Here is an 18,503-nt window from a genome sequence, read left to right as displayed (position 1 = left end):
TGAAAATAGCAGAAGTAGACAAAAGTCTTGTGTTTGAAGGATAATAATGTTTCTCCCTTGTCTGCTTGTGATTGGATGTGAACACAACCTAAAATAGCCCATTTGCACTCTATCTACACTTCCTGATTGACCTCCTGTACTGTTCTGAACACAATGAACACGGTGAATGAGGTGCTTTTGGAGGTGTGAGACGCTCTTTGGGAGCGCAGACAGATGCTCGAGACGGTTCTGGGGGGAATAATAATAGAAGAATAATACTACTGAAGCACTGTGGTGACAGACTGACGGCTAAGGGGTTTTAGAAATCAGCAAAACAACATTTCAGATGTTCTACAATGTGCTGGAAATTGTCCATTAATGCGCCCATCACACAAATCAATTTCTAATGATCATCTGTCAAAAACTAAATCACGTCCCTTTACTGATGCACATACTTGAGATTATTCACATGTATTTTCAGTGCACAGGTTTTCTTATCAGATAGTTTATTTCACACGTTTTTGTGATGCACATTTTAAAAATATAACCACATCTTGGCACTTTTTTAAGCAATATTCCAAAACGTGCATAAAAATAGGTGAAGAGAAACATTGCTAATGTCTGCTTCATCCCCAGTGCTGTCTGTCAGATGGGCTTACAGTTAGATTTGTGTCAGTGTTAATTGCTGGTGTTTTCAAGAGTTCACACTTAGCTGATAATCAATAAAGCGTATTTGGCATGCTGTCCCGGGAGAGAGCCCTGAGCTCGTAATATCCTTGAGCCCGAGGCTCCCTCCCGTTAGAAGGGCGAGGGGGGAATTCGAGGTCAGGTAGGTCAGGGGTTCCCAAACTTTTCAGCCCGCGACCCCCAAAATAACAATGCCAGTGACTCGTGACCCCCAATATCCTCTGAGGTGGTTATAAATACAGAAACCTTGCATGCAATGACGCAGACACACCAATTAAATTTGTGTCAGTGCTTTAAAAGTGCCAGAAAGTATAACTTGATGTTATAAAATCAAAATGCATCTGACGCTATTGCTGCCTTTAATATAATGTAATTACCCCAGGGGTCGCAATCCAATAGAACTAGTAACTATAAGCTACTATAGTCACTATATAGTATATAGTAACTATAAAGGACTATTTTTATTTTCAGTATAGTTATGGATAAAATATGTTAATTCTTATGGTTTAATAAAATAAATAGATTTTTGGAAATCACCAGGCGACCCCCCTTCATTGCCCCGCGACCCCCGCTTTGAGAACCACTGAGGTAGGTCTCGAGAACTCCCATGCTTGTCAACGTGAGAAGTGTAAACTCGGGTTGTATTGGGTGATAATTTGTTTTAGTCGATTGGCTATGGTTTAAGTTTTTGGACGGTGGGAGGAAACCGGGGAACCCGGGGAAAACCCACGCGAACACGGAGAGAACATGCAAACTCCACACAGAAACACCAACCGGCCCGATGGGTTGGACTGGCAGTGTTCTTGCTGTGAGGCAACAGTGCTAGCCACTGGGCCACCGAGTCGCCCATTCAGAAAAAGTGGGAGGATGTAGGGGTGGAAAGGGGGGGAGCTTCAAGACGAAGATAACTGGAGTGAAAAACTCAGGTTATTTATAATGCTTCCGTAATCATCTAATAGGGCTGATTACGGAGCTAACAAGGAGCCAGCCGTGTGGATTATAAGCACGTGATCCTCTCGAAATTAGTTTATGAATAAACCACACGTATTTCAGTCTGGTTGTCATTTCTATGACTGCTGCTCCTGTCCTGACCATCCGGCTCCTTCAGCACATGGGAGGTTCTGTCTGGGAAGTCATTCAATCATTCATTTTCCTTCGGCTTAGTCCCTTATTTATCAGGGGTCGCCACAGCGGAATGAAACACCAACTATTCCAGCATATGTTTACACAGCGAATGCCCTTTCAGCTGCAACCCAGTTCTAGGAAACACCCATACACTCTCATTCACACTCATACACTATGGCCAATGTAGTTCATTAATTCCCCTGTAGTGCATGTGTTTGGACTGTAGGGGGAAACCGGAACACCCGGATGAAACCCACACCAACATGGGGAGAACATTCAAACTCCACACAGAAATGCTAACTGACCCAGCTGAGACTTGAACTAGAGACGTTCTTGCTGTTAGGTGATCGTGCTAACCACTTTTTCTAAGCATTTTTCAAGTAGCTTGCCCAACACGGTCAATATTCAATTGTACATATACAAATGCAATTCTTACTTGTAAAAGCCTTTATTCTGTTGTTAGTTTACATGTGGTGCAGTTGTTATTCTATACATTCTTGATTTCAAATGTTGAATAAAAATGTGCAGTTATGATATCAAGAACGCGATTGTTGCTAGTGAAGAAAGCCATTTTAGTTATCATACTTTATTTTTATATCAGAAATGCATTTTCAGATATGAGAAATGACGAATGTTATGTGTGAAAATACATTAGATGTAATTCCTGATGTCTAGAGTTACAACTTTTATATGAAATTGTCGATCAATCAATCAATTCTTCAATCAAAAGAAATCCATTCTTGATATCAACAATTAAATTTGAATGGCCGCTTATGGAGACATTTAAGTAGTGAAAATACAATTGTTGATATTGAAAATTCCACTGTTGATATCAGAAATGTAATTTCTAATATCGAGAATTTGATTGTTGATATCAAGAATGCTGATTTTTGATATTAATAATTTAAATGTCAATATTAAGAATGCTGATTTTTGATATCAATTTGACTGTCGATATCAAGAATGCTGATTTTTGATATCAAGAATTTGATTGTCGATATCAAGAATGCTGATTTTTGATATCAAGAATTTGATTGTCGATATCAAGAATGCTGATTTTTGATGTCAAGAATGTGATTGTCAATATCAAGAATGCTGATTTTTGATATCAAGCATTTGATTATCGATATCAAGAATGCTGATTTTTTTATATTAATAATTTGATTATCGATATTAAGAATGCTGATATTTGATATTAATAATTTGATTGTAGACATCAAGAATGCTGATTTTTGATGTCAAGAATTTGATTGTCGATATCAAGAATACTGATTTTTTATTTTAATAATTTAATTGTCGATATCAAGAATGCTGATTTTTGAAATCAATAATTTGATTGTCGATATTAAGAATGCTGATTTTTGATATCAATTTGAATGTCAATTTTAAGAATGCTGATTTTTGATATTAATTATTTGACTGTCGATATCAAGAGTGCTGATTTTTGATATCAAGAATTTGATTGTCGATATCAAGAATGCTGATTTTTGATATCAAGAATTTGATTGTCGATATCAAGAATGCTGATTTTTGATATCAAGCATTTGATTATCGATATCAAGAAAGCTGATTTTTTTATATTAATAATTTGATTATCGATATTAAGAATGCTGATATTTGATATTAATAATTTGATTGTAGACATCAAGAATGCTGATTTTTGATGTCAAGAATTTGATTGTCGATATCAAGAATACTGATTTTTTATTTTAATAATTTAATTGTCGATATCAAGAATGCTGATTTTTGATATTAATAATTTGATTGTCGATATCAAGAATGCTGATTTTTCATGTCAAGAATTTGATTGTCAATATTAAGAATGCAAATTTTTGATGTTAATTATTTGATTGTCGATATCAAGAGTGCTGATTTTTTATATCAAGAATTTGATTGTCGATATCTAGAATGCTGATTTTTAATATCAAGAGTTTCATTGACGATATCAAGAATGCTGATTTCTGATATTAATAATTTGTTTGTCGATATGAAGTATGCTGATTTTTGATAATCATAATTTAATTATCCATATTAAGAATGCAGATTTTTGATTTTCATAATTTGATTGTCGATATCAAGAATGCTGATTTTTTTATATCAAGATTTTCATTGATATCAAGAATGCTGATTTCTGATATTAATAATTTGATTGTAGACATCAAGAATGCTGATTTCTGATATTAATAATTTGATTGAAGACATCAAGTATGCTGATTTTTTATATTAATAATTACATTGTCGATATCAAGAATGCTGATTTTTGATATTCATCATTTAATTATCGATATCAAGAATGCAGATTTTTGATGTCAACAATTTGATTGTGGATATCAGCAATGCAGATTTTGTTTCAGTCAAGAACTGAATTGTTGATATAATGAATGCATACCCTGAGAATGAATAAAACTTTAAATGGCTCGCCATACAAACCGGCCAAACCCCCCGTAATTCACACCTTTTTGTTACTGATGGCCCATGCTGATGGTCAGAGAAGAACATGCTCAAGCATGCCTTTTCATCTCCCCTGCACAGATGATGGACTTCCATATCACTACACAGCAGGACAGCAGATAGACAGAGGCCTGTGGAGCTGGATAACCTCAACTTTTAGATCAAACAACTGATTTACAACAACGACAACAACATCTAAGGGAACAATCTCACAGACACAGAGAGAGAAACACGACTGCTCACCCATTACTCCACCCAAAACCCAAGACCAGGGTGCAGATTAGGAGGGTTTGAAACTGCTCGAAATGGGCAGGTCAGCTAAAAACAAATGCAAAAACAAGTCATTTTGTCACATTGTACAAAATGCACGAAATGTACGAAATGTACGAATGAACGAAATGCAGGATTCCACACAATTCATCCATGTTTTCTCTTCTTCTTCATTCTTTTATATCACATTTTACCTGTTTTTATGTTTTGTTTTGTTTTTACGCATTTTTATTATTTGTTTTTATTTTTATTTTACTTGTTTCTTTTATTCTTGTTTATGTAAAGCACTTTGAATTGCCACTGTGTATGAAATGTGCTATATAAATAAACTTGCCTTGCCTTGCCTTGGTCCCAACACAAATCCATTAAGTTAACATAACGCATTTAAGTATATTGACCATCAAATAAATTAATAATGATGATAATAATGATAATAATAATAATAACAATTAAATATAAGAGCTTAAACATTTAATTCAAAGATGCTCAACTAACTCAATACTTATAATTAATGCGCTCTAGCTATTATATGCAAATGAGTTGTTAAATTAAATTGTTTACTATAAGATGTAGTAAAGATTAAGATCATTACTAATAGCGTAAAACATTCACATGAATAAGTGCTTAAATATTAGTTTCAAAGATGCTCAACAAAGACAATATTTATAATAAATGCACGCTAAGTATTTACATATGCAAATGAGTTGTTTGGTTATAATAATAATAATGAACTTTTTTTGCATATATGTATATATATGTACTGTTAAAGTCATAATTATTTGCCCCCCTTTGATTTTTTTTTTTCCTATTTTAAATATCTCCCAAATGATGTTTAACAGGGCAATGAAATTTTCACAATGTTTCTGATAATGTTTTATCTTCTGGAGAAAGTCTTATTTGTTTTATTTGGGCAAGAATAAAAGCAGTTTTTAGTTTTTTAATATACATTTTAAGGTCAAAATTATTAGCCCCTTTTAGCTATTTATTTTTTGATTGTTTACAGAACAAACCATCGTTATACAATACATTGCCTAATTACCCTAACCTGCCTAGTTACCCTAATTAAACTAGTTAAGCCTTTAAATGTCACTTTAAGCTGTATAGAAGTGTCTTGAAGAATATCTAGTCTAATATTATTTACTGTCATCATGTCAAAGATAAAATAAATCAGTTATTAGAGATGAGTTTGATTGGAAATGTGTTGAAAAAAATCTGCTCTCCGTTAAACAGAAATTGGGGAAAAAATAAACGGGGCTAATAATTCAGACTTTAACTGTATATATATATATATATATATATATATATATATATATATATATATATTATATATATATATATATATATATATATATATATATATATATATATATATATATATATATATATATATATATATATATATATATAATCTGTATCACATAATTACACTGTAAAAATGATATGGTCAATTAGTCCTGACAGTGAATGTTTTTATTGCATTGTAACTTATTAAACTAAGGTAATCATACTCTAACTTAATTTTATAAGTTAAGTTAACTGTTTTAAGTTCACTGGACTCATAGGGTTAATTTGATTCAGCTTAAAAAATTAAGGCAACCAGAATTTTTTACAGTGTGTATTTATGTTAAACATTTTCTCAAATATATGCATATGTTTATTACAAATGTACACAGTACACGCACCTATATTAGGCCTATGTCAAAGAGCACTTTTGTTTTGGATGCAAATAACTGTGAGTAGTCTTTGTGTCTATATCTCTATGTATGTGTTAGTGCTCTGTTAAAACAGTTGGGTTAAAAAAACAACAACTATAGGTTATTAAAGCACCTACCCAACTATGGGTTATTTTAATCCAATGTATTGGGTTATTTTGATTTAATGGATTTTTTACCATTCTGGTATTACTATTGCTACGATTACTACTACGACTAATTTTATAATTATGGCTGTGTAAATAAATAACATAAAATATTAAAAAATATTGAAAATGCTTTTTTTTCATTACATTTTAGTTCCAGACACTTTTGTTAAAATAAATAAAGAACCACAAACAACGCCCTGCTGGAAAAATCCAGCTTAAACCAGCCTAGGCTGGTTGGCTGGTTTTAGCTGGTCGACCAGGCTGGTTTTAGAGGGGTTTTGGCCACTAAAACCAGCTTGACCAGCCTGGTTTAAGCTGGATATAGCTGGTTTTGGCTGGACTTCCAGCTTGGCTAGGCTGGTCAAGCTGGTTTTAGCTGGTCATCTCCCAGCCTGACCAGCTAAGACCAGGCTGGAAATGGCTGGAAACCAGCCTGGAAGTGGCCAAAACCCCTCTAAAACCAGCCTGGTCGACCAGCTAAAACCAGTCAACCAGCTTAGGCTGGTTTAAGCTGGATTTTTCAGCAGGGCGAAGAAACAGGACAAAGTGCAGACAGTTATAAACTGTGCAAGCAGAAAAGCATGTATTGATTGTGCAGAATATGGAGCTCTGTGTGCTGTAGAGACTGTCCAGCAGCTGCAGCAGGCTTCACTCAGTGTCCACAGTGTACAATACTTTAAAGCCACATCCAAACGCATCTAAAAGATAGTTTTGGGTGGTAAAACAGATATAAAAACACGACAAGGAGAGGTAATTTGATATAAAAATAAAAACAACAATGTCATTGCGTTATAGCTTAAATAAATTTTATCACGCAAATCAACATTACGCACACATAATAATACAGCTGTTTTGAGTCAGTTAAATCAGTTGACTGTTGAATTAAAATTTTTTAACCCAACTGGTTGAGTTATTAAATAAATAACCAAATAAAGGTTATAAATAACCCAACAAAGGACTAAATATTTACCTCAACTAGTTGAGTTATTTTTAAATAATCGAATAAAGGTTAAAAATAACCCAACAAAGCACCAAATATGTTTAACTCAACCATTGGGTTAAAGAAATAACTCAATTTTTTTATAGAGAGAGTGTGTGTGTGTGTGTGTGTGTGTGTGTGTGTGTGTGTGTTTTCTTGTATCTTTTACTTTCATTATTTATATGGGTTTTCAATGGTAGGGATGACTATTTGATATTGTATATTTACAGTACATAGGGTATTGTATACACTGTTTTGGCCATTCAAATAAAATAATGAATACAACAAAAATACTATTTCTCTGTAGAAAAAAAATAAAAATAAATAAAATGGCCATAATGTGAAGATGTGAATGTGAATAGATTGTTGTGTCAGTGTTTTTGTGTAATTTAAATGCATTTGTGTTATTGTTCAAGCATTGACAATTAAAAGAAATTAATATACATTAACAAAAACTACCCGCACCATAAGTCCCTCCCACTTGGAGGTGCGCGTTCCCTCGTCCTTCGACCAAAACTGACTCAAAACTCATCTGAATATTACCAGGTGTGACCGGATGTGGAGATGGGTGGGGGTATTTCGCTTTTAAGTCTGTGGTCTAAGGGAGAGGCTGTCGTTTTTTCCACCTCGAACTCACTTTGAGCAACTCTACAACATCTGAAGGCAAAAATCACTGACCGAAGAAGAAAACACGTTCAGTTTAGAGCGTTATTACAATGGATACAGAGGCGGTGAAGATGTCTTCGCTCTCTGAAGAGGATTTATCTTGTCCTGTGTGTCAAGAAGTCTTCAAGGATCCTGTTATTTTGTCCTGCAGTCACAGTTTCTGTAGGGAGTGTCTTCAGCACTTCTGGAGGACTAAGGGCACTCAGCAGTGTGCTGTCTGCAGGAGAATATCCGCTCACGAGCCGCTGTCTAATCTAGTGCTGAAAAACGTCTGCGAGTCGTTTTCTAAGGAGAGAAAAGAGAAACCAGAGGAGATCTGCAGTTTACATAATAAAAAACTCAAACTCTTCTGTTTGGAGGACAAACAGCCTGTGTGTTTAGTGTGTGTAACCTCACACCAACACGACCAGCACACATTCAGACCCATCGGTGAACTGGTTCAAGCATATAAGGTAAGAAGACCAATGTTTCGTGTTACTCGGATGTAAACAAAAGGTGTAAAGCGTTGTATTCTGCTACTAAATACATTATTTCTCCTTATTTATGTTGTCTAAACCACTTCGTAGACACGTGGAAGCTGCTTAATCATACAGAGAAGTACTTCGTGTGCAGGAAAATGTGTAATCTACAGATAAACTGAATTTAGGCTCTTTTATGCTTTTTTACTAGTATGTAGTAACGTAACACTAATTAAACTGAAACATACCAAAATATGACAATAATTGATAATTTTTAGCTCTAAAAAAATCAGCAAAATGTAAAAATTTTGTAAAAGCAAAATTCGGCAATGTTTGCTCTCCAATATGGCCGACTGATGGCGCGTCGTGAAAACACTAAGTTAAGTATTCTTTATATACAAGTTGTAGCATGTTTCTTTTAACAATGTAATTTACTGTCAAATTACATTGAATAAGAACATGTTATTAGGGATTTAAAGTAATGTTAATCACAATTGATATAAACAAAATAAAATAAACTATTTAAATACTCATGTGGGCTGGGATACCTCATTAAACATGTCTATTCACATGATAAATGTAAACATTCACATCCATACAAATTTTTTTCTATAAAGTTGGCTACTGTACCAAGTTTTTCCACATTTTGAGGTATCCCTACTGAAAAAAAACAGCTTAAACCAACCTTAGCTGGTTTTATCTGGTTGCCCAGGCTGGTTTTAGAGGGGTTTTTGCCACTTTCAGGTTGGTTTCCAGCCATTTCCAGTCTGGTTTTAGCTGGTCAGGCTGGAAAATGACCAGCTTAAACCATTTTTACCAGCCTGGTTTAAGCTGGACATAGCTGGTTTTGGCTGGGCTACCAGCCTGGCTAGGCTAGTCAAGCTGGTTTTAGCTAGACAACTCCCAGCCTGACCAGGCTGTAAACCACCCTGAAAGTGGCCAAAACCCCTCTAAAACCAGCCTAGGCTGGTTTAAGCTGTTTTTTTCAGTAGGGATGTTTTATTCACTGCCGATTTTTGTGTCCAACAGGACTTGAATTCACTACTGATTACGTCTTTTTCCCTGTTTAATGTTGTCTAAACCATGTGGTAAAATGTGTGCATACAGTAATAGTTTGATAAACTGAATTTAATAGGCTTTTTTTCTGCTTAATTTGTTATAATTTTTGGCAGTCTGTAGTAACGTTACACTAAATAAAATTAAACATGCCAAAATATGATATTAATATCTAATTATTAGCTAAATAAAAACGCTAATAATCAGCAAAATAGTTCACAGATGATTCAATAAACTCTAAAAAGTAAATGTAAACATTGATTTTGTCACAACCATGCACATTTTTTCCAAGTTTTGAGTTATTATTATTATTATTATTTTATTTATTTATTTTTTTTTTGTCTAGATTTTGGAGTCCAAGAGCATTCCAGTATACTACAGAATGCGCTATTCTCCTTATTATGTTGTCTGAACCACTTGGAAAATATGTGGAAGCTGTTAAATCATACAGAGAAGTACTTAATGTGCAGGAAATGTGTAATCTTTTGATAAACTGAATAGACTCTTTCTGCTTAATCTTTTATAATGTTGTCAGACTGTAGTAATTTTACACTAAATAAACTGAAACATACCAAAATATGACAATAATTGATGATTTTTTAGCACTAAAAATCAGCAAAATGTTCAAATTTTGTAAAAAAAAAAAAAAAAAAATCTGGCTATGTTTGCTCTCCAATATGGCCGACTGATGGCGTGTTGTGGAAAAAAACTCTAAAGCTGCGTCCCAAATGGCACACTATACACTATGCACTCATGCACTATGTACTTATGCACTTACACACTCAACAGGATAGTACATGTATGTAGTGGCGTCCCAAATGGCACACTAATGTTTTTTTACTAAGCGGAAATTCAAACCGTTTCCCTGATGACGTTTGACATTTGCCAAATCAGTGAAATAAACGACCGAATTATCAAATATTACCTGCCGTGAGTGTTGCCGCATTCACCATCGGGAGGCGCAATAATCACTCTCGTAGAAGAATTTTGTTCTCACCATCCAAAATAAATAAAGTTATTCAACATGTGCGTCCGATAGCTCCGCCCCTTCCGCTACGCGAGCAAACCTGCGGCCGTTGAGTGCGTGAAGTGTCCATCATTACACACTTCATTTTAGCGGCTGAATGAGTGCATCATCCGGGAAATTAAAGTGCACTTATTATTTTTATAGTTTTCAGTGTGAACACACTACTTACACTATTTATACTACAAAATGGCGTAGAATAGTGCATAAGTATGCGATTTGGGACGCAGCTTATGTATTCTTTATGTACAAGTAGTAGCATTATTCTCATAACAATATACTTTTCTGTCAAATTACATTGAATTAGAACATGTTAAAAGGGATTTAAAGTAATGTTAATCACAATTAAAATAAACAATAAACAATTTAAAACTCATGTGGGCTGGGATACCTCATTAAACATGTCTATTCACATGATAAATGTAAACATTCACATCCATACACATTTTTTTCTATAAAGTTGGCAACTGTACCAAGTTTTTCCTAATTTTGAGGTATCCCTACTGAAAAAAAAAAACAGCTTAAACCAACCTAAGCTGGGTTTTGGCCACTTTCAGGCTAGTTTCCAGCAATTTCCAGCCTGGTGTGAAAATGACCAGCTAAGACCATTTTGACCAGCATGGTTTAAGCTGGACATAGCTGGTTTTGGCTGGGCTACGGTATGGGTACGGCTCGAATTGGCTGGAAACCAGCCTGGAAGTGGCCAAAACCTAGGGCTGGACAATATGGCAAAAATGTATATCACGATATATTTATTAGTGTCAGTCGATAGATACGACATAATTCCGACATCGATATGGGCAATAGTAAAAACTCAAAGACACAATGGATGTCTGTACCTACAAATCTCTGCTAACTGAATATGCAAATTGAATAATACCTCTAGGCTCTTATAACTTTTAGTTTTTTAAAATAAAAACAATAAAAAAATAGTGTTTACTTTTTATTTGTATTTAGACTTTACAAACAAGAAATGTGAAATAAACTGCCAAAAAACTAAAACTCTCAGACTTGGTTTATGTATTTATATAAATAATATATAGATAGTTCATGGAGGTTAACTTGACCATTCATTCATTTTCTTGTCGGCTTAGTCCTTTTATTAATCCGGGGTCGCCACAGCGGAATGAACTGCCAACTTATCCAGCAAGTTTTTACGCAGCGGGTGCCCTTCCAGCGGCAACCCATCTCTGGGAAACATCCACACACACATTCACACACACATACACTATGGACAATTTAGCCAACCCAATTCACCTGTACCGCATGTCTTTGGACTGTGGGGGAAACCGGAGCACCCGGAGGAAACCCACGCGAAGGCAGAAAGAACATGCAAACTCCACAAAGAAACACCAACTGAGCCGAGGTTCGACCCAGCAACCTTCTTGCTGTGAGGCGATAGCACTACCTACTGCACCACTGCCTCGCCTTAGCTTGACCAATGTGAACAAAAACTTTTATTCACGTTAATAAAAGTTTTTTTTTTTTTTGTAAATGCGGAATATTTAACAATTCAAATAATACAAAAATCTTACAATTATGACATCCACATTGTAAAAAAAACATTATTTTTTAAAACACACAATATTGATAATTAAAAAATTAAAAAGAGTGTAGGCTACATTATTACTTGCAATAGAAGAGAGTGGTTTGAGTATATTCATAGTTCGGGTTGCTTTTCATCTTGAACGTCCTTTAAGGGTTCTATCTGTGTATCTACAATGGGTATGATTTACAATGGGATTTACCTCATCTTATAATTCATTGCTTTGATTTCTGATTTGTTTTATTATGGTATACACTAGAGGTGTGAACCTATACTGGTCTCACGGTTCGGTTCGGTTACGATTATCATGCTTTCGGTTCAATTCGATATCTCGGTGCATTGACGATGCTTTCCAATACAGTGTTATATTTTGGGGGGAGGCTATAACAAGTTTTCTGTATAAACACACAGCACCACACTGTCTCTCATTCAAACACATACACAAACATAGACAGCACCAAAGAAACAAACAAACGCACACACTTAAGCCCTTGCAACAGGGAGAGCTCGCGCTGAGCGGAGCAGAAAAACGAAAAAAAAAAACGAAAAAAAGAAGCACTTTTCCGACGGTCCCTTGCTGAAAGCTCCTCTCAGCGCGAGCTCTCCCGGCTAAACAAATATTGCGAGGGCTTAAACGGAGCAGTGGTCGTAATATCGAGCGAAAAAAATAAAAAGACAGCTGTGAAACACAACCAGCTTTGTCTTTTTGTAGGAAACAAACTTTAGATCTTTTTAGGGTAAGAGGTTTTTGAGTTATTGCCGTCTATAACTGAATGTGTGTCAAGAATATCGAAAACAAAACCAACTGAACCGCGTTCCTTTCTGGCGCCCCCCTGGATATACAGCGCCCTTAGCATTTGCCTATGGTGCCTATGCCACGGGCCAGCCCTGAGCTGGCTGAGTGTTGTAAATACTCGCGCTTACCTCCCTCGCGACAGAGCGCACAGGAGATAAATGACGTCAGTGCATAATAACCGGTTATGATTATTACTGAACCGATACCGAATTGTCTGCATCTGCATCGCGGTGCACCGAAGAAACAATTAATTTTGACACCCCTAGTATACACGTACACAACTGTGCTAAAATGTAATGAAGAAAATACAAACTGCTTCCATTGAAAGACCATTTCACTGTTTTCTCTGAGTTGAAGCTGTTGTTTTGTGCACTTTTATTTTTTCTCAATTCCAGGATATCGAAACAGCAATGAAGTCCTTAAAAGGGAGACTAAAACAATACAAAAACAGTAAAGAAGAGTTTGAGAAAACCATTCAGCACGCCACGGTGAGCAAACACAGCCATTCTTTACAGCTTTATCATTGATGCACATATTTACACAGTAAACTGATGTCAATAATCTGCTCTGCATCTGTTCTATGAAATGTTTCTTCACTTATTTCCAATGTTCATTATCTGAGGTGTTGATTTATATGATTTGCTTTAAGGCTCAAACTAAGCACACCGAGATTCAGATTAAACTCCAGTTTGGGAAGCTTCATCAGTTTCTCCGTGATGAAGAAGCTGCTACAATCTCTGCTCTGAAGGACGAAGAGGAGCAGAATAAGCAGATGATGAAGAGGAAACTGAATGAGATGCACACGCGCATCTTTGAAACTGCACACACAATCAAGCGCACAGAGCAGATGCTGAAAAACAATGACATCTGCTTCATAAAGGTCTGGTATTCATTGAGTAATTGATCGATTGATTGATTGATTGAGTTGTTAATGATCATATATATTTGCTTTGCAGGATTTTCTAGTGTCAATGGAAAGGTGAGTGATCTGCTGCTGTCTCTGCTCTCTCTGCTTCTGAGGCCAAAGCCACGGCCGTTCTGACTCCTGAATGTTCTTCCAGGTTCCAGTCTTTGTTTCCAGACCCACATATCCCTTCTGGAGCTTTGATTAATGTGTCTCAGTACTTGGGGAACCTGCAGTACAGAGTGTGGAAGAAGATGCAGGACATCGTCCACTACAGTAAGAGTCTACACTACTAGTTTTGCTCTTTCTCAGCTGGTTCTGAAGACCATATTAGTTGTGGTCTTTGCTGTGTTTAATGGTTAAAATGTGATCTTAACTCTAATGGATGAGGATTTGCATGTGTTTATTTAATCTTTGATGGTTGCCTCTGTATTTCTGAATATGTGTGTTTGACCCAAAGAGAGCATATATTATCATATATGCTAATCATATAATAGCACTTTTCCACTGCAGTTTAGTACCTCTTTGGAGTAGGTGGGGTTATAGTCATGATAGTATGACATTTTTTGAGGTCACAAAAATTGGGGGCTCGTCCGGGATGGCAACAAGTTTCATAAAGCAGAAAGCTCTACTAACCAATCCCTCACAAAAACATCTTACTTTTGTGGCTAGAATTACTGATTTTGTTGTGCGTTCTCCAAATTTATGATAATTTTTTTGTGGCATTTAAAAAAATTGGTTTGCTTTTGAAATATACACATTTACACGTCTTAATTCATAACTTTTTTTTCCTGACCACGAGAAACATTAACTACTTACAATGATGCCGGAAAATTTCCTGAACAACTTTACTGTTAAATTTAATAAAGCGCTGTTCACACAGGCACAGACATTACGTCATTTTTCCGGAAAAAATCATTCACGCATCCATTCCAAAATAGCGGTAAATCATTAACCAGAAATAACCTCTAAACGGCTGCACTTGTATTTGTAAACATGACTACATCACAAACTCTGTGGATGAATAAATGTTGTGAACAACTTCGATGAAAACGTATAGAGAAACACTTTTGCATGTCGAGATGTTTATATTATGTGTGTGTGCTGGCGCTCACCGGTTGCTTCACGTGCACACACGACACGTCAAGCAGCTGAAGGAAGCATAGCTTGAAGGTAAACAAACAACGGCTTATCATAAGCATCTTATGGATAATTATTTACACAGTTGGCATTAAGAAGGAACATATAAACGTGATCTGACTAACATCTAGCAGCTAAATGTGTCTGGGAAAATATTCAAAGGCTTTTATCTTCATAAACCACGCAGACGTGAATGTGTCTGAGTGTTGTGATTGGCTAAAGTAGACGTCTCACGTCAGCACATTCTAAACATGAAGACTCTTTCCGGCAATCATCCTTCTGCTTTCACACAGCGGAGCATTCCGGCAAATTACCGGTAATGTTACAACTTCTCTTTCCGTAAAATTGCCAGAACGAATTTACCGGTATTTTCAAAAAGGGGCTGTCCACACATACAAACCTTTTCAGAAAATTGAAGGTCTGTATATGTGAAAGGGGCTGTTGATCACTGTAATTTATATAAAGCAGGAAACACTGAGAACAAGAACAGATAGATGGTTGAGGAGTTTACCCCTAAAGCCTGCCATATCATATTAAAAAAATGAAACCAGTTGTTAAAAAACTAATTAGCATGTCTTTTAAATTTCTGCAAAAGAAAACATCATTGTGTGCACATCTAGGTAAATCTTAAAGCCAGGTGCTTGATCAAGCCAGACACAATACTAAATGTTTTTAAAAAAACTGACGAGCTGCTGCTTTAGCTCTCAAAAGACAAATTTACCCAATTAAATGATTCTTTTGAGAGCTACAGTTACAGTGTGCCGATTATCTTGACTTGTTTTGTAAGTATCTGCAAACGTATTATATTTTATGCTTTTAGAAGAGTTAAAAACTTTCAAAAAGCACCATTAACCATTTAAACTCTGCTGCTATTTTGGGATTTCCACCTGGATTTTGCCTACTCAAATTTAAAAGCTTCCCAAATCCACATGCAGAGGTGTAAATGCAAAAATTTGGTATCATTTTAAAGAAAACCCTTTGAATTTTCATAGAACACTTCTGAAAGTGTTTAAAATAACTGTATATGTCGTCTGTGTTATAATAAACACCTAAAAAAAAAAGAGGTGCTTTTTTTTTTTTTTTTTATAAACTCAAATGTGAAAGTTTACCTTTTAGGTTCTGTGTGGTCTAGCATGCTGTAATTAATGTTGGTGGTTCCTGCACATGTCTGTAATCATAGGAAAAAAGAAAAATGTCTCCACCATAATCTGTGCAAAAGTTATTGTATTCCAACTGATGAGAGGTGCTGTACAAGCCACAGGGAGCGATCATTGTTTTCATATTTCACTTTTCTTTTGCTTGATCAAACATAATTCACTGAATTTGGACCACGTCAGACATATAAAAGCATTACTTATGCACATCACCTCAAAAACAGAGGAGAATGGCCCTAAAGCACACAGCGTAAGGTAAGAGATGACAGCTGTCTGTGCTATCTGGGGCTGCTTAGTGATCATAAATGTATTGTTTTCACTTCTGCGCCATGGAAACACGGCGATTCATTCGGCAACTGTTTGATATGGAAATGTAATTCAGTAAAAAGAATGCTAGAACCGTATGAGCACCGGCTAGAGCTTTCATTTGAGCTATAACTTGTACATGTGTTATATATGAACCATATAAAAAATATGAAAATGAACCAATACTCAATACCCAGCTCGGGTATCCAAGATACTGTTTATTTAAGTGTAAATAACTTTTGTACAGTAGAATAAAAACCAAAGTGATGCATATGTGCATAAAATATCGATTCTACACTTTCAAATGAAACCCCTTAAGGGGGTCTGGTGCAATACTAGCCCTTTAAATCCTTAAGCGAAAGTCGATGACGTCACAGACCCGATACCAGTTTAACTGAAGACTAACACATTGATACTAACATTTAAAAGCTTTAATTTTGATTTCACATGGACTTTAATGTTTACATCTGATGCAGTTAAATAATAATGTAACTAATAATTAGTTCAATTCAAGTGTATTTTTATAGCGCTTTTTATAATCAGTTTAAAGCAGCTTTACAAAGCTTTTTTGAGTGTCTGAGCCTCGGACATTATCAGGAAAGATATTCCAGATTTAAGGGTCCATATATGAAAATTCTCGACCTCCTTTAGTGGACTTTGCTATTCTACTTATAACCATGACTTTTATCAGAGGAAGATGATCTAATTGTGTCATAATAATACAGTTTTAAATAATAGTGAGAGTAGTAAAACAGCTTTTAGTAAGAGTAATAGTAATATCTGTTTTCTATTGCCTCTGTTCAGCTCCTGTGATTCTAGACCCAAACACTGCACATCCACATCTCATCCTGTCTGATGATCTGACCAGCGTCAGAGAGAGCGAGGACAAACGTCAGTTTCCTAATAATCCTGAGAGATTCGACCGTTTTCCGTGTGTGTTGGGCTCGGAGGGATTTAGATCAGGGAAACACAGCTGGGTTGTGGAGGTGAGCTACAGTTTTTACTGGAATCTGGGAGTGACGACAGCATCCAACCAAAGGAAGGGCCGTGATTTCTATGACACTAATGTCTGGAGTGTGGAGTATTATGAGAATCCTCCACAGGATTCACTGAACTCCACTGTGTCCACTTGTTTCACTGTCACACAGAAGCTAGAGTGTGTGAAGGTTGAGCTGGACTGTGATGAAGGAACTGTGAGTTTCTCTGATCCTGCAACAGACACACATCTACACACATTCACAGCCACCTTCACTGACACCGTCTTTCCTTTCTTCTGGGGTTTTTCCTATCAGAAGATCTTGCCGGTCAATATGCAGTAAATGTTAAAGCTGTAGTCTGGGCACGGTTGCATTAAAAGCCTTAAGTAATTTTGACTTACGGGAATCCCTGAGGAGTGAAAAATCCCTGAGGCACAGGGTTTCATTAAAGGAAAATAATACACTTTTGTTGGAATTAAACTATTTTTAAGAGCTACACAGGTGAGTTTTACCACTTTTTAAATCCATTCAGCTGATCTCTGGCAGAAGCAATCTTAGCTTAGCTTAGCATAGTTCATTGAATCAGATTAGACCAGGGATGGGCAAACTTGATCCTCGAGGGCCGGTGTCCCTGCAGAGCTTTGTTCCAACACTAGTCAAACACACCTGAACAAGCTAATCAGTGTCTTCAAGATCACTAGAATCTACAAGCAGGTGTGTTTGATTAGAGTTGGAGCTAAACTGTGCAGGACACCGGCCCTTCAGGACCGAGTTTGCCCACCCCTGGATTAGACTATTAGCATCTCATTCAAAGTGACCAAAGAGTTTCAATAGTTTTCCTATTTTAAGCATGACTCTTCTGTAGTAACATTGCATATTAACACCAAAGGAAAATGAACACTTGCTCCCTTTAAAGGACCGATATGGATAGGAACTACGGTAGTCAACATTCGGAGTAAATTAAAAATGCTTTTCAAAGTTGTCCAAAGACAAGAGTTGGTGTTGTTCAGTCATTTTAGGACAACTTTTATCAAAGGTGATCCACTTTAAATGTTGACTACTGTGTACTCTCATTCTGGCTGAATAATCAATAAACTCCACCTGGTGTACAATTCCCGACACTT

The 18,503-nt window shown here is 36.0% G+C and overlaps 2 protein-coding genes across 4 annotated transcripts in view; both read left to right on the top strand.

Moving 5' to 3' along the window:
* Window positions 1–18,503, top strand: part of engl (endoglin, like) — a 449,904-nt gene that overhangs the window by 305,249 nt on the left and 126,152 nt on the right. The window lies entirely within an intron of this gene.
* trim35-7 (tripartite motif containing 35-7) lies at window positions 7,917–18,498 on the top strand. 2 transcript variants are annotated; one of them, NM_001020697.1, is given in 6 exon segments: window positions 7,917–8,470; window positions 13,294–13,386; window positions 13,548–13,778; window positions 13,855–13,877; window positions 13,960–14,078; window positions 17,207–17,770. In NM_001020697.1, coding segments are annotated over 6 exon segments (1,383 nt in total). In that variant the 5' UTR covers window positions 7,917–8,068; the 3' UTR covers window positions 17,722–17,770.

The sequence above is a fragment of the Danio rerio genome, chromosome 3 (assembly GCF_052040795.2).
Source record: "Danio rerio strain M-AB ecotype USA chromosome 3, GRCz13ab, whole genome shotgun sequence".
NCBI classification, from domain to species: Eukaryota; Metazoa; Chordata; class Actinopteri; order Cypriniformes; family Danionidae; genus Danio; species Danio rerio.
The sequence above is the reverse complement of the archived record's forward strand: the minus strand, read 5'-3'. Positions and strand labels throughout refer to the sequence as shown.